The sequence below is a fragment of the Struthio camelus genome, chromosome Z (assembly GCF_040807025.1).
Source record: "Struthio camelus isolate bStrCam1 chromosome Z, bStrCam1.hap1, whole genome shotgun sequence".
NCBI classification, from domain to species: Eukaryota; Metazoa; Chordata; class Aves; order Struthioniformes; family Struthionidae; genus Struthio; species Struthio camelus.
In genome coordinates, this window is record NC_090982.1 from 53724775 (window position 1) to 53742214 (window position 17440).

Consider the following 17440-nt stretch of genomic DNA (forward strand, 5'->3'; position numbering starts at 1 on the left):
GCTGTAAACAATCACGTTGGACTCTGAAGAACACACGGCCCAAAAGAAAAGAAACGTCTGTCTTTGCAAAGTAATTTGTCGAGTTGAAGATTATTGTTTTTCATCATGGTGACCCTGACTTGGCTGGCTGGGTGAATATACAGATTAAGATGAATGCAGTTATTCCTTGGCTGAGGTCTGCCTCTTTCAGGCCACATTCTTTCTAATGACATGATTGATAGGCAGTCCCAAATCCAGAGAGGAACTCATTAATCATAGCACTGACTGAATCCAATCATCTGCTTCACCTGCACAGTGACGGACAGGAAAGGATACAATTTGGGTGCTGACACTGATACACTCCTTTGTCAGAGGTCCTCAACTTTTTCAATGACAACCTCTAAGTTTGAGAAATTCAGTTTGTGTATCTATGCGGTATTGAAAGATCAACCTGAAATGTGCTTTAATTCTAAAGATCAATTTCTTTTGAAGCTTTTTGTAAAATATCCCATAATAGCATAGTATTATTTACTTCCATTCAGCAGAGAACAAAATTATAGTTTATATTTTGAAACTATTTGCTCTGTAGGAAGTTCTGAAGCTGCATGTGGAAGCAATATCAGCTTTAATGTCCAGCAGCTGTGTAGCATTTAAGTGAGCCTTCAGGTCAACAGCAACTTTCCGCAGAACTAATTTTGTAATCATGGCACGTTTTCAACAGTAAACTGCAACTTACAGCTGACTGCACCAAAGCACTTTTTTTTTTAGACCTCCAAACAATGAAAATCTTGTTTTTTATTCAGAATGCTAATTTTGTAGATTTAAAATTAATCTAATAACTATTATAGAAGGCAAAATATAATTTGGTGGTCTTTCAAGTTCCTTTGTATCCATGTCTAGATGCCAACTTGTATCTATGCTGCAACTCTAATATTTGAGGAGGAGAATTAGTCTTAGTAGCTTTTTCTTAATGCTTTATCTATCTACAATACTAAGCAAGTACAGAGTTTGTAACTTAAATTTTATGCAGGGAGAGTAGTATAAGAGTGGTCAGAGTTTTGAGTGTATATTTTTTCAAGGCGTTTGGGCCTATCACCTTCAGATTTTCTCGTAGCAGTTAGACACAAATACTTTTTGGAAAGAAAAGAAGGAAAAGTACAGAGTTAGAAGGCAAAAAGTGCAACAAGTGGCGAATGGATACCTTTGAAATGGTTACCACCATACCAGTGGAAAAAAAAGACTTCAGTTTAAAATTTATAACCTATATTTAGGGTAATGGCTACCTTTCTGACATGTTAATTAGTCTTTAATATGTTCATCGACAAGCAAAGAAAAATGTACAAAAGATCAAATGCTAGTGCTATTCAAAGTAGTAAAGATACTTCTCTAATGCAAAAGAAAATTAAAAATATTTGCTCGTTGTATGTCTTTAGAGTAAGGCATGTTTTGTTTTCATCTTTCAGGTTTTAAGATAATTAAAATTGGTGTAATATGAAAATTTTATTTACATAAGAACTTGAACATGCATTTAGTTATTTACCATACTGTTTTATTATATATTTAAATAAAGGCTTCAGAAATGCGTAGGTGGCAAGATTTATTTTGTGCAATCCAAATATTTACAAATATTATTACATGTGGTTTTAGCTGACTGTGTATTTTGATTTTTAGAAATTTGACTTAATATTTGTATCTTTTCTGTCTTCTAGTGCTTCAGTTGCAGTAGAAGGTGCAACATTAGAGGAAGGAGATATTGCACTGGAATTCACTGAGCAGAAAATAAACATGATGGTCCTGGATATCTGCCACAAACCAGGTGGCAGCGAGTACCTGAGGCAAATTTATCACATCATCCGGCTCAATGAGGTAGGGAAACGGCCTTTTTACCGAGCAATTAGGTGTGTACTGGCCTGAGGCAGCGTCTGCTGGCAGCTAAGGGTTAGTCAAGGAGGTGATAATGCTTCTTAAAGTCAATATGAAATCCAATATTGTATTGTAATAGAATCTATTCAGTGTAGGCTTTTCTGCATTTGTACAGAAAAGATTACTTTACAGGAAACAATGTAGATTTTTATTTATGTACTTAAACATTAGTATGGCTCATAAACTTATGTCAAATTTATATCATAGACCATAGATGCATTTTAGGAGTTTGAAAACAGTGGGGGGAAAAAAGTCAGCAGGCTATTGAAAATCTGACTGTTACAGGAAGTAAAATTAAATGTGGTAAATCAATTCCCCTGATTTAAAAAACAAACAAACCCTGCGGCTGTGCTGAGGAAGTAAATGCATCCACATGAAAACCTTATTTAATCTAGATAACTCTGCTCAGCTAAAGTGCTTTCAAAATTACAGTAAACAAATTCAGATTTGTTTGCTGCACATTGAATTTGGGCAAGGTAAAAGAATTATCTCATTATTTCTAAGGCTGTACTAAATTGCTCTAAATTACCAAAACCATTCTTATAGTATACACTGAAATAAACACAGATTTGCTTAAATTGTATGGTGATACAGATCTACATAGCTTAATTAAGAAAGTTCTGTTTATTGGCTTTGATTACTAAATTACTATTCCTTGAGTGCATAAGCAGGTGCTGTTAAGATTGTTGCAAGTGTACAAAGTGTCTATAATATAATGCAAATACCAGCATAGGCCAAGATTTTTTTTTATTTTATTTTTTTTAAATTGATAGCAAAAACCAATTTTTTGCAAAAACCAGCTATGTCTATTAGCAGGCGGTGGAGAGCAGCTCATTACTGGCACTGTGCTTCTGAAAATCAAATCAACCGTTTAGTTCCCTAAGTATAGGCTTAAGAGCAACTTTTATCCATCTGTATTTGGAAGTTTTAGAAGCAATGTAAGCATGTATGCAGAGATGGCAACCTCATATTAATAGAATACAGAATCTTTTCAAGTTTTATCTCAAATAATTAAATGGTGCAGGAATTGAAATGAAAATTATTATTCTAATACAGTTCAAACTAAAACCTTTTCACCTGGAGCGTATTCAGGATTACTCTTAGTAGAAAGGAATGAAGAAAACATGAGGAGAGAGACCTTCTAAAATAGCACAGAATCCCATTGTTAGGGCACTCACCTATGGGACAGGATATCCAGGCGCAAATCTTTATTCTGCTTGGTTTAGACCAGGGAATTGAATGTGCATCTCCCACAACCAAACTAGATGCTCACTAACCAGTAGACCATTAGTTTTCCAGGGTGGAACTTTGTCATTTTCCCCTGTTGGAGCTGTTTTGTTTTGTAGAAATTGCTGGAAAAATCCGTTCTGTAGCTTCTAGGGTCAAAAATAGAATCATATTTTAGCTGAAGGGGTAGAATGCCCATCTCAGGTTTTAGAAACCCCAGTTCAAAATTTGATTCCTTTGAGTATTCAGTTATTTATACAAAGTGGAGCAGCTCCAACAGGAGGTAAGAGGCTGAGAGAGAATTAGGTGGAAGAGGGACTTGAACCTGTCTTTCTGCATCCCAGGTGTCTCTCCTTGAATTTCTGCAGCTAGTTAGAGCTTCATTAAAAATAGAACATTTCTCAGTGGAAAAAACTGTCTTGTCTTTAAAAAAAAAAAAAAAAAAAACCCACCACCCTAACCAGCTAGACTCCACAGAAGGACTCAAGACGTTACTTCAACTTGGCTTTGAAACCATTACAAAAAGTTATAATGCTTAACCTGCTATCTTCATAATGCACTTTTCAATGTTATTTTTCATAACTTGTAATTATGTCTGAGGTGTCTGACTACCAAGAGATAGACTTGATCTGTCTCTGTGAAGGTCCATGCTTTTGTTTTTTGATGCCTTAAACTATGAAGGGGTAGTGTACTTAAAATTAGTTTGGATATCTTTATGCCGCACTGTTTAATAATTTCAGGTGAATAGAGGCCAAAATGATGAGTTAGAAAACTGTAGTTCATAATTTTCCTTAGAAAAGAGAGTAAAAAAGCAATTGAGCTGAAATAAAACTACAATGTTTTTAAGATCTATAATAGATACTATACAACTCATTGCAGTCTACTGTGCTTCATGTATTTATCAAAAAGAATAATCAGTTTTAAAAGCGTCCTTGACTAACTGCTACCAAAGAAAAACCAATTCTCCTGAGACGTCAGGCTCAAGAACGTTTCCTCTACTTTATAGTTTCGTGTCCAGTCACTGATAGTGAGGTTATAGCTCACATGTTTACAAACATTATTTCATTTCTACTTTTTTTTCAGATTTTTAAAACATGACCTTTTCTGGTACATATACACTGTACTCAGTATACAGTAAATGTACATATGCAATAAATATACAATATACACTGTACTAAAGCAGCTCTTAAAATAATATATTTACCATTGTTGGTTAAATCTCTTTCTGAAAACAGTTCACAGTATCCAAAGATGATAAAAAATGCCTGTATTGCACAGTGTCTGTACCCCACTTAAAATTTTCAAAACCTTAGGAAGCATGGACAGCGAGTTCCAATATCTCTACTGAAAAACTAAAAGATTCTGCTACTGCTGGCTCTGTGACACCCAGAGGGTTATTTTAGAACTATCTACAGGGATTGAAAAAATATGTGCAAGTAAGACAGTGTATTTTTTTTTTTAAGTGGTAAATGTATAGAAATAATTCTTAAATAATCCCCTTCACCATAACTTCAACATCTTTGTTATGGCGTGAAGTAATGAATGAATCGAAAACCAAACAGTTTTGAAGGCTGAATAAATATGGGTAAGAGATGGGTAAGAAAATATGAGTAAGATACGGTTTCACAGCCAGATTTTGACTGTTGGCTTAAGCAAAAAAAAACAATCAAACAAACAAAAAAAACCCCCTGAGTTCTAATTCTCTCTTTACACTCAGATGATTTAATGATTGTTTTAAGCAGTCCTGACAATTGGCTGCAACCATCGGAGATGCTCTTTCTCTTGCCCTCGTGCGTTCCTGCTCCCAGGGCCCCCTTTGTGCTTCTACTAGAAATTGTGTGGCTTGCTGATCTGGCTGAAACCTTTCTTTTTTTTCTGGCTGATTTCACAACATATGCTCGTGTGAACGCAAGGAAGAAGTAGTTGCAATCCATGTAGGGAGGGAACATGTTCCTTTTAGGCCAGACCACAGTTGGATCAGCTTAAGTTGATCATTACATTACTCTTTTAGAAAGATCCATTTAGGAGCAGTGAGCGGCTTGACAAGTAGCGTGCATATTCCCTCACCTGAGTCTGAAAAATTTTTATAATCTCAGTGCTACTGGAAAGTAAGAGGACCATTCACATCCCACCCATCTTAGTGAAGACTCACCTTGAGTACTTGCTCAATGTTATGGCAATGCTATCATTATGGGTATTATTATTTTAATAATAAAAAACTTTTTAATCACAGTAGTCCTTCCAGCAAGTAGATCTTTAAGCATTTCATTATCTAACTCTTAGTAAAATGGGTCTATTTAATCAAAGCACTTTATTGGCATGCAATGTTGATTTATTTACATAGGAGTTTAAGAAGTGAAAACAGAAAAATTGTGGCCAAAGTAATTGTCTGTCTGTTCCACTGTAGTTTCTAAAATTGACATGTAAATCATAAATGTCTTCAAGTATTTGAATGTTAAAATAATTAAAAATAGCTTTGAAGAGTGGGAGATTATTTATTTCCTGTATTTAAACAACCAATTTGAACGTTTCCATAGAACAATTATTTTATAGTCATGTAATAACTGTTTCATGCTGCCTAATGATAACTTTAAATATTTCTGTTTATTTTATCATATAAAAGAAATCATATAATAACCATCATACATTAGAACAGCTTATAGAAAATATGTTTATTTTTCACTTCAGCTATACACACCTAACAAATGTACTGAATGAGAACAAATTTTGATGATAATTTCAAAATAATAAGTTATAATATTTTGAATTCCTTCAGTTGCATGTTGAAGGAGGTCGTTTACCATTTGCTGTAGAGCTGTGTTACTCTTAAAAAAGATTTCTATTTTAAGAGAGATTATTTACTCCCTACTTTAATTACAAGGGATTTCTACCAAGCACACAGTAAATTTGTGCTTGAGATTTTGGCAAATTATTGTCAAGAAGGCTAAGTGGTATATATTGTTTTGTGCGGTTTTTCTGCCTTAAAAGGAATATTTGAAAGAGCAGCTGTCTTGTGAGAATTCCTCTGAAGAGAGCGTTACCTCCAATCAATGCTTGCCTTTGACACTGAAGGGCAGAGAAGAGCAGCCTGTCTTCAACCCTTTTGAGGTGCACAGCCAATCTTGTGCGAAAATGTTCAATCAGGTTGGTGGAAATATGGAACCTTGCTTATACTGTACTATAGTATACTACATCTTTTTATAAGCATGATAGTGATGGAGACTGAAATCATGAAAACAGAATTAATTACATGGGTTCACATTTAATGAAGTACAAAGGAAGATGATTACTCAGGAAACTAACAAGGGCACCCTTTATAGTGGCATAATGTTCAAAGAGCGCTATTGTCCTTTTCTTTTATCAGAATTATTGTGTATAATGTATATATTACTTACACTTTCTATGATAGTTCAGTATAGTAAAGGAAAGCCCATTATTAACAATGACATGTATTACCTCTGTGTAATGGTAAATAGGGCTTAGTCCTTTTGAAAATTATGCCAAAAGTCCAAGTGCACATTTAGAATCTCACCTGGTAAGTCCTTCATAGACGTACTAAGCAGTAATGTAAAGGACACTTTGGAAATGCATAGAATTCACAGAATAATGAGACTAAGCAAGGTAAAGAACAAACAGTGAGAAGAGCATTCATGTTTATGTTTTTCATTAAGCTATGCTGGTGATATATACCGGAATATATTTTACTTTTAGAAATTAGTTTCCTGATAATGTATAAGTTAAAGAAAATAGATTGAGGTGCCTGAATCTCCACTAGAGAGCTACATGACTAAGTTGCTTGACAGAATGGAATGTAGTTCCTGAAAGCACTTGGACACTTGAAAAAATAAATTTGCATTATACTTTCTCAAGTCCTCTTAATCCCTCAGCTACAGCTTTGATTCCCTAGGATTCCAAATATTTAAAAATAAATTGTATTTAAGTTACATGAAGTTCACTTTACAGACTTCTGGTGGAAAGAGACCCTTTTTCAGTACAATTTTGTTTTTAAATGGTATAACCTCCTTTCTCACTTGTGGTGGTATTGGACAATTTCATCAGGTATATTGCTGTAAAATATATCTTTTTTTTTTCCTGTTGCTTAATGAATGCTGAATCATTGTCATGTTGCAAGGGAGGATTAATACTAGTTTCACAAGGCTTCCTATTCCAGATGAACAGGTTTTAAAAGTATACTTTTTCTTCCATTAGTCCGTCTGCAAGTATACTACATGGACAGAATTTAAGAGAGTACAGGATCACTTATTCCAATATGAAATGCAGAAAAGAGTTTGCTGTGCCTCAATTCTCAATTCATTAATAGTGTAGTAGAATAAGACCTTCAAGTAGTGACAACTCAGGGCAGAATTTTTCTGCTACATGACAGGTTTGCAGTACTCTATTAATCAACAGATGACAAGGGATAGTTTGTATGAGACTGCTTTGGATTTTGTAAACTTTTGGCATAAAATCTGTTATCAGAATACAGGAAGGTATTTTAGCATAAAAAAAAAAAAAAGAACAGTAAATCACAGGGCTGAAAGTACCATGTGCCGAACCTGTTGTTGACAATGATAGACTTATTTCCTGCACTTCATAATAGAATTAAAGAATTTAGTTCTCTTTATCATAAAAATAGCACATTTATTTAGCAATGCGGGACTTTCTATTTATAAAATAGTGGTCAATATAGTTCAGTGTCTGGTCTCTTGCGGAGGCTATTGCCAGTACTTGTAGAAAATGCAAGCGCGTTGGCAAGGATCAAGTTTTCTTCCCATAGGATATATTTCTTCTTAAATCCATTTCTTAGTGGTTGGCCACTACCATGAAGCTGGATAGTTTATAATTTGTGATTAACTTTTTGATTTTTATTAAATCTAATGTAACTAGATTTTTTTAAATATGTGAACTAACATGTAATTCTTGTGAATGTGAATCCTGGTTTCACAATGTATTTTGTCAATGAGTTAATTATGTATTGTATTTTTTAAATATTTCTCTCAAAAGACCCAATTTGAGTAGGCATGGCAATACTGCTTATGATTCCAGAAAGCTGGTGCAGCTCTAACCAAAGACTCTCTATATTGTGTTGTGTTATATAGTGTAGACACAGTCTTAGCTTCCTCACTGCAGGATTCTTTAAAGAAATTATTTTAAAAGCTTTCTGAAAGAAAATTTCTTGCGTTGTTTGCTGGAATATGTAAAAATTGTAGTACACTAGAGTGGATGACTTTCCTCTTCTGAAGCTTTGCTAATTTGTTGCCAGTATGTCATATTTAGCAAGTTACTTCATTAAAATTTCTACCAACTTTATGGGTCCTGAAATAAAGGCCACTGATCCATTATTTTTGAGATCAACTCTAGCACTTTAATAAAAATGCTTCTTACCTTTCAATCCTTTAGTTCAATAGCTGATTTTAGGAAGTGTGTCATTTCTGTTACGAGTTCAGCTACCTCATTCTTAAATTCCTGCAAAAATCTTGAATAATCACCATCTGGTCCTAGTAACTTGTTGCTCTTGATTTTTATCAATTTGTCCTGACACCTCAATCTCTGCCAGTGCTGCTGCTTTATTGTCTAATAAGAGTAAGTCTAAATTATACAACTCCTCTCCGGTCCAATGAAGAAAAATACTACAAAGAATTCATTTTTGTTATCTGAAGTGACTTTTTTTTTTTAACAGTTCCTTTATTTTTGGATAGATCTGATTGGTCTGGTGTCCTGAGTTATCTGGTGTATTTATGCATTTTCCTATTTGTTCTTATGACGTTTGCTACTGTCTGTTCAGCTCCTCCTTTTTATCCCACTTGATTTTACAAGTATTTTCTCCATATTTTTTATTTATTTATTTTAAATTCAGTGTAGAGGATTGAACGCTTGCCTGCTTTCTTTCCCCTGTTCATCTACTGCTCATTTATTTGTTCTCATTCCCACCATTCTCTCGGTTGACTCTTCCCCTCATTTCTTGTTTATCAGTTGTTTGCTTCTTCATTCAGTTTCCACTTTCACTTTATATTGCTTTTCCTTTGGCTAGTTTCTTCTCACTTTCTTACTCTGTATTTCACCTTTCTTTTTTGTCTTACCTTTCAGTGCATGCCAGAGGTGAGGGTTAGTGAGAAAATCAAATGAAAAAAAGGATGAGAATAAAATAAACGTGGAAGGAAGGGGAGGGATTACCTGGGGGGAATTGCATTGATTCTTTTCTCCCAGAAGCACCAGCTGCTGCCTGTAAGAAGAAAAAGATACAATGCAAGATATTTCCATTGTTTTGACTAGCTTCCTCAATGTTTTTAAGCACTCAGTGTTAACAATCAGCACCGTAGTGTTACAAGAATAATTTTTGAATGATTATTTCCCAAGAATGTTGAATTGTAGTCATTACTTGGCCAGCACTGGCAATGGAAATTAAGCAGTGCTGTTTTGTAAACATAAGAATATCATGTATAGTCTTCTGTTTGTCCACCGTTATTGTAGATTTTTTTATTTATTAAGCAATATGAGGTTATGTTAGTTCATATTTTATAGGCTTACTATTATTTATAATAACCGTCTGGTAACTAGAGTTCCTTACAAAAAGTAGAGAAGTAAATCATCATTCTCTAATTAAGATACACATTACATCTTAAGTTCCAACTATACTAAGTTTTGCATGACAAACTAACAGTAGAAAATGTTAATTGCTGTTAAATAAAAAGTTGCCAATTATTTTGCTTTTCAAAAAAAGAGTCAAGCTCTCAGACAAAGTGTTTGGGCAAAATGCCATTAACAGTTGGAAGAATAACGGTTCAAAAACTGATTTATCTTTTTATAAATAATGGTTACATCCCCAAATGGATTTATAAATTAATTGCTGTCTTACTGGAACAAAAATCATCTTCTGTGGACATGATTGATATCATCTGTCTAAGTCCTTGTTCTAGACCCCCCTCCTTCTTGGTTAGTATATCACAGCTGGAGCTTTAATTTACTGATCATATTAACACTGATTAATAACTAACAATAGCTTCTTCCCATGTATCAACAGTCAACCCTTACTGAATGGAACTGGGATTGGTCAAACTTGCTGCCAAGTTATTTGGGACTGAATCAGATGACCTTCAGGGTGCTGCTGGCACACAGGTAATGGGATTCTAGCAAACAACTGCACTTTCCAGTGTTCTGTTTTGCTTTACAATGGTCAATGCACAGAAAATTTTACCAGGGCAAATTATGAAATAAATTATATATTATTTTTCAATGATGTAATTTTAAAATGGAAATACTTATTGTTTTTCTGCATTTTATGTATGAAAAGTTAGTTTATAATTCTTATTCTGGAGATCTAATATGGCTTTCTGGCCGAGACCTGAATCTTTGTTGATATTGCCCATAAATAGTGCTTTCAAAAGTAATGAGTAACTTTTAACTTTTCCGAATCTATACTGCTCAAGGAGATTTCAGCTGTATAGCACAGAACTTTGGGGAATGTTTGCTCAAGTCCTAAATCCGGTTAGAGCATGACAAGTATAGCTAGAAGTAGAAAGTATTTCTTCAAAAGTTTTAAGATAATGGAGCATATTTTAATATCCTAAGACTTGTTTTTACTTGTAAAAATTGACTACTTAATTGAAAAGCAGATATATTTGATGTAGAATAAATGAATGAGTGATACTTATTAAATTCAGAAATAGGTTAAAAGATGTAGGTGTACAAATAAAATAGTCAAATCTTCTGCAGGGTAGAGCTAATGTGCTACATTTGTGTGTGATTCCTTGGATTTAAAAATATATATATTCCCAACTCAGACCAAATTTAAGTATGCACAGAATTTTCTTCTTTTTGCAATCCTGTGCTGTAGAGTGCTCAACTGTTACTTCTGGTAATGAATACATTCAGTTCTGGGAGTTTCTGATTTCAGTTCCTCATATAGTTGATAGAGTTGTTGTCTCTCTGGCTTTTTAGCTGTGTCTTTTAAGGTAATTGTGAAGTGCCCTTAACCATATAATATTTACATGTAATTAATGTCCTTTGTAATAGCCAGGGTATCTTCCGGTTTCAATTTGTTAAGGGTACCTTTTATTCTGTAGGCTATACGGAAGGTAAAGGGAATATCCTATTCTCATACCAATCAGGAGATATCCTTGTAGCTAAAATCATGGAAGCCTTTGCTCTCTGAAGGCGAGGGATTAATTTCATAATGCTTGCAAATTGTGCTGTAACTGTTGTCTGAAACGTATGCAATTGTTGCTGACTGAGCTTCTCTAAATCGGTGCTGAAATTGAATTCGAGTGTCTGCACAATCTGAATATCTCCCTTCAACTGGAATCTCTTCAGAGTGCAAACCTATCTGAAAAGGAAATTTAATGGGAATTAAAACAATGTTTTCGGTATAGATCTCCCTTTAAAATTAGGGCATGAATACTACACATTTTTCACATGGTTCACTTTTTCACATTAGGAGCAACATCTGTTCAATTTTTGTAGGTGGGAAAAACCTGGTATTTTTTTCTAAAATATTTGCCACTTACATCCTTGTGAGAACAGGAAAACTTACATGTTATAAACTGAAAAGTTTCATATTCTCTTCTTAATTCAGAATCCTCCTGATAATATCTGATATGGTCATATCATTTATCTTTAAACTGAACTGTTTCCCTACTTAAACATTAGTATGACAGTGTGAAAAGTATGTGAATTCACATCTCAGAAAATGTTTTTATGCTTTTTTTTATGCCATTTTCTCAATTTGTGGATAGAAAATAATGTGTTACACATTTAAGTCTTACTTTGTTTTGTTATGTTAAGTATTTGCACGGTCTGTTTTTATTCTTTTTCCTTAATTTTACTACAATAAATTCTTTCCCCACCCAAACTGTTATTTTCCAAAATTTCAATGCAATCACACAGGAATTATGCTGAGGAAAATGTGATTTCCCTCTTGCCATTCAATTCTCCTCTAGTTGCCCTTTGTTACCCACTGCCAGAGAGGGAATATATGGGACTACGTGGACTTTTTGGTCTGATCCAGTAGTGCCATTTTTATGTTAAATGGCAGAGACAATTCAGTACTAATTTTTTTTTCTTTGATAGTTCCTCTGCTGATTGCTAACACTTATCCTTCATTAAAAATGAAGTAGTTTGCCCTTTTAGAAGAGACTCTAATAGGAACTTAGACTCAGGCTGGTTTTTATATCTTCATGTTGATGTCATCAATATGAACCAAAGGGAGTAGAAAAGACTGATGTGATTTGCAGAAGGAGCATTTTCTGTGGGTGTTTCATCTCCTCTGCTGACTTGAGACACATTTCGTATTTTGTTTTGATCTCTTTATATATAGAGTGTGTAGAGAAGCCATGTATATACCTTCTCCATTCCTCTCAGTATTTCACACTTTTGTCATATCATCCATTGTCTGCATCTTTTCTTTCCTTTTTTGTTTTCACTAAGTGCCTTAATTGTTGTCATCTTTCCTAATTTGAAAATGTCTGCATTCATTGCCCTTCTACATGATATGGAAGTTCTCATCTAGAAGTGACATTATGCAAGACATTAATGATTAGCTCATAGATTTATTATTCAGATCTTTAAGTACTACATTCTGTAGTTTACAGACCAACAGATCATTTAAACCTGTTAAGCAGAACTGCTAATCCAGAAATCTGCCATATTGACTAGCATCTTCACCACAGCTTGTCTTTATATCATGTTATTTTTAGCACAGCTAAAGTATATCTGATTATATTTTTCAACTGGCTAGGCCAGTTCTAGCTGGTCCTGTGCCATCAAGCAAGCTGGACTCGAGTAAGCCCTATCTTTGGATGATTCTTCATACTCCTAAAAAAGCATTAATCTCAGCCTTGCTTGTGCTCTGGAGTTAGGGTTCAGGCTGAATGGTTGTGTGTGATTATTTTGACCTGTTTTGGATGGACCCATTCTGTTTCTACTATCTCCTCCTGGAGATGAGCCGAACAAAACTAAGGGCAGAGCTTGGAGAGTCAGAGCCATCAGTTTCTAAAGCACTGCCATACTACTTTCATTATTCATTTCTTTATGACATCCTAATAGCTTTCCTTTATCAGTTACTTCTGTGCAGGCAGAAATATTTTTGTCTCTTCATAGTGGTATTGAGGACTATTTCCTTTTTTATGCTTAAAAGAGAAATATTGTCTGTTGTATATGAAGTAAAATAAGTATGTTCTGCTCTCTCTTTTGTGGAAAAATGTTAAAAATGCCTAGGGGACTCATTTACAAGGGAAACGCTCCCCTAACCTAGTTAATGACCGAGTTAGATGGGAGGGGGTTATGGGAGCATTGTCCCAGAGCCTGCCAAGTGGTAGGCGAATTAATTAGATGGTGGTTAGGGGGAAGTAAAAGGCTTAAAAAGGGAATGAGTTGTTGTGTACTACTCAGTGCTAGCTCCACGTGTATGTGAATCTATTCTGCCTGTTCCTATGACTCTAAAAGTAAAAATATTTAGAAGATTTCCTTCAAATGAAAGATATGAGTATTTAGTGATATTATCTTATTTCAAGGTTATCAAATATAAAAGGTTATAGAGAACAGCCTGTTAAAGTTGGGCAGTAACCAATAACAAAAAATTGATGTTCGTCTGTATTTACAGTTCAGACTTTTAGAAACTATAACCAAGTTTTGCTCATAGGAAAGGAAAGGGAATACATAGATGCTTTCTTTACTTTTCTTGTTTTATTTCTGATGCCTTTTTTTCATAGTTCTAGCTGAATAGATGAATACAAGTTACATGCTTCAGTTATACTAGAAATAATATCTTTTAATAAGTGGGCTGATTAATAGTTGGCTGATTTATAGTATTTGATTTAGCCAGGTTTGCAAAAATGTCCTGCACAGTTATATAGATATATACTGCTTTTGCAGTCATCTTGGCACTCATTCATACATCCTTAGATATTTTCGTTACCAAAAGGGAGTTCCTTACCTTTAATATACGTACAATAAGACAAGAGCAGCACCAGCTTTTAGTTATTGTTTAATTGAGATGTATCTCAACTGTTAATGACTGTCTTGTTCATAAAGAAAAAATTGTTTTTATTGTCTGGCTAAACAAGTAGCTATGTTGAAGTTGTTTCCACCAACTACTGTATCAACCATTTTATGTATGTGTGTGTGTGTATATATATATATATTTATTTATTTATTTATTTATTTATAAACTCTCTGGCCAGTGTCTCTGTACACATTTTAATATCAGTCCATTTGAAAATGCCTTTTTTAGTGACGAATCCGTAAAAGTAAATTTCACTTCTTCTGTATGCATTTGCCTTTATGATATATGAGTTAAACACTTTCTGCTCTTGTTTGTATTTATTTTCAGAGAAGTATCTCAGTCAGCTTGTACACAGTTATAAAGTGTTAATACTTTGTGATATAACCTCCTTTCTGCAGTTCTATAAGACTTTCAGCTGCATGGTATATATTACTGTAGAGAATAAGTACATTCCATTCACTATAATTATGAGGAACAATCAAGACATTTGAAAAACAAGTAGCCATTCTCCCATGCTGAAGCAATTTGCTGAGGGGATTCCCTCCTTTGCAGTTAGACGAGTTTCACAGAGCACTAGGTACCAATGCAGGGGAATGAGTAATGATTTTGTTGGAATGATGTATGTATGTATGTGCATGTGAACAGAAGCATTCAAGCAATTACAGGAACAGACAAAGAAGAACTTATAGCAAGGCAAGGCCAAGGACAGCCAGGTACAAGTTATTAAGAACTGGAAGCCTAGCAATTTAAAAACTGTAAGGGGATATGTTGGTTTACCATAAATGCATCAGGTGAGAAACAGAACCATGTTAGAAAAGCTATGCATGTTAAAAACAGTACTTATTCGAGTGGATAGGAACAGCCATGAGAAAGGTGTAGACTGGGAGTTTGATGATGGTTTCCAATAGACAGAACAGTACAACTGAATAACAGTTTTTCAGACAGTGTTTGTGTGGTGGTGGGATCATAAGTAGTTTTTTAGATGAAACAGGACTGACTGACGGTAGTTTACTTCCCGCCATGTTCCTTTGATTAAATACTCTCAGCTGCCCAGCAGCTTCTGAAGGATACTTGCTTATCCAAAGTAGATTTTTTAAAATTTTTTTTCTGGGGGGATACATGCACCAGTACATCTAAACGTGACTCTGCGGACAACCAAGAGACGTGCAATGATGTATTACTGCTACCTTTCAGATGCTTTTTTTCATATGGCAATCGTGGGATATGAATGTCTTTCATAGTCTCACCATGCATTTTAGCAAGCTGTTTTCTACTTCCAAGTAGAAAACTTGGAATTGTTTTTCTACTTGAAGCAGTTTTCTACTTCCAAGTAGAAAACTTGGAATTGTTTATGTATGACTTTAGGGAAACTATCATACACTAATAAGTTTGTTTTATGCTAAATTGAGTAAAATACTTAGTATGTTTTATTTGCTAGTGAATCTGCACAAACGCTGGCGCTCATAGGATGTCAGAATCTGCCTTAACATAGTCCAGACGGCTTTCTGCCTGACAAATTACTGGGCTGTTTGCAAGTGAAACTGTTCTTTAGAAAGGCAAGGCCTATTTCTGGCAGCAGGGTGATGTACTAAGATTAAGATGATCCCTTTATGCTGAGGAAGCTCATGATGTGCCCCTCTTTGGAAAACCTTTTTATGGGTTTGGTGAGGCCTGTCTGCTTGCGTTTTGTGGATGAAGTTATTAATAAAGTTTTGGCATTTCTCTCATCCTAAAGTCAGGTGATCTGATTACATGTTTTAACATTGATTAAAGCTAGTAAAACTAAAATTAAGTCAAGAATTCTTGTTTAGAATTTTGAATGATTGCAGGGCAAAATCTGCATAGCTCTTGTACATTCTAGTGGATACACAGACACCATCTGTTGAGAATGGTAGCCATATGGTGAACTATTTATAGGAAATGTTTATATTCATTGTGTTGTTGATTATCTAGATATCCAGAAAATGCTCTTTTAAAATCCAGTTTATCAACACATGGAAAAATGTATTATGAAGTTTTGAAATAGAAAAGAATGTCAGCAAACTTTCTTTTTTGTCAACGATTTTCATACAACTCTATACGAGCCTGAATCTGTGAAATAAGTAAAGACATCAAGGATATGAAAAGATAGCATTCTCTGACAATATTCTTTGTAGAAGAAACAAATAGAGGAAGAGCTGCTCCTGGCATGCCACATAGATATAAGCCATATCTTCATGGCAGAGAATGCCAATGTTATATGTTGTGTACTTTTGGATGTATTAGTCAATCCTTCTTCCAGACTGCAGATGCCCTAGACCTTCCGTATCCAGATTGTTGGATACTGGAAATCCATGTTGTTGTTACAGTTACAAGTCAGCAATGTTGCATTGATGGAGAACCTTGATGCCATTAACACTGCAGTAGTGACCACCTTCTTGGTGAGATTATAATTGATGTCCTGATAGTGCCTATGAGAACAGCTTGCTAAAATGCATGGTGAGACTATGAAAGACATTCATATCCCACGATTGCCATATGAAAAAAAGCATCTGAAAGGTAGCAGTAATACATCATTGCACGTCTCTTGGTTGTCCGCAGAGTCACGTTTAGATGTACTGGTGCATGTATCCCCCCAGAAAAAAAATTTAAAAAAAATCTACTTTGGATAAGCAAGTATCCTTTTCCATAAATATAAGTTGGTCATTAACAAGGTGTATGTCACATCACATTAGCATAAGGACACTTGCTTATCCTCTTCTGACATAGCTAATGAATCTACACCTTGATCTCCGAGTACCTGTCAGAAGTAGGCTTGGTTGCCTGCCTAGCAGTTTTAAAGCATTGGTGGCAGAATGTATGTTGGCAAGCAAAAGAAAACACAGTACTCTGTAAATACTGTTTCAGTGCCAATCTAGCCATTATTATGTATGCAATTGTATCATGCATTCCACACATAAGTGAGGCTGAAGGTGAGGCTTTCCATAGGCAGTGTTCTTTAGACCTTTCTGATTGTTAGCATTTCCTTTCTCTTGCAGACATGTTACTGACTCCACACAATCCGTTGTTACGAATAAGACAATATTCTCCAACAGATGGTGCTAAAAAGGAGACTGTTGTATCCCAGTTAACCTTAGTATTAACTCCTTTTTTTAAAAAAAAAAAAAAAAGAAGTCCCTTATGATGAGGCCTTTGCATAGATAGAGTATGGAACTATGTACTTACAGCTGTTACTTATAGGAGAGCTGGTAAAATTACTTAAATAAGGTATCTTGCTAATTTGATGCTATTTCCACTGTTATTCATGTTTTGCATTAAAAAGTGTATTAAGCA

At 34.7% G+C, this 17440-nt stretch overlaps 1 protein-coding gene across 16 annotated transcripts in view; it reads left to right on the forward strand.

Annotated features, from left to right (window-relative positions):
• LOC104150264 (uncharacterized protein KIAA0825) overlaps positions 1-17440 on the forward strand; it is a 261819-nt gene that overhangs the window by 123383 nt on the left and 120996 nt on the right. For all 16 annotated transcript variants that reach the window (XM_068928990.1, XM_068928999.1, XM_068928995.1 and 13 more), the window contains 3 exons: positions 1689-1845; positions 6118-6273; positions 10151-10245. In XM_068928990.1, the coding sequence (XP_068785091.1) occupies positions 1689-1845; positions 6118-6273; positions 10151-10245 (408 nt within the window). The remainder of the gene's footprint in view (positions 1-1688; positions 1846-6117; positions 6274-10150; positions 10246-17440) is intronic.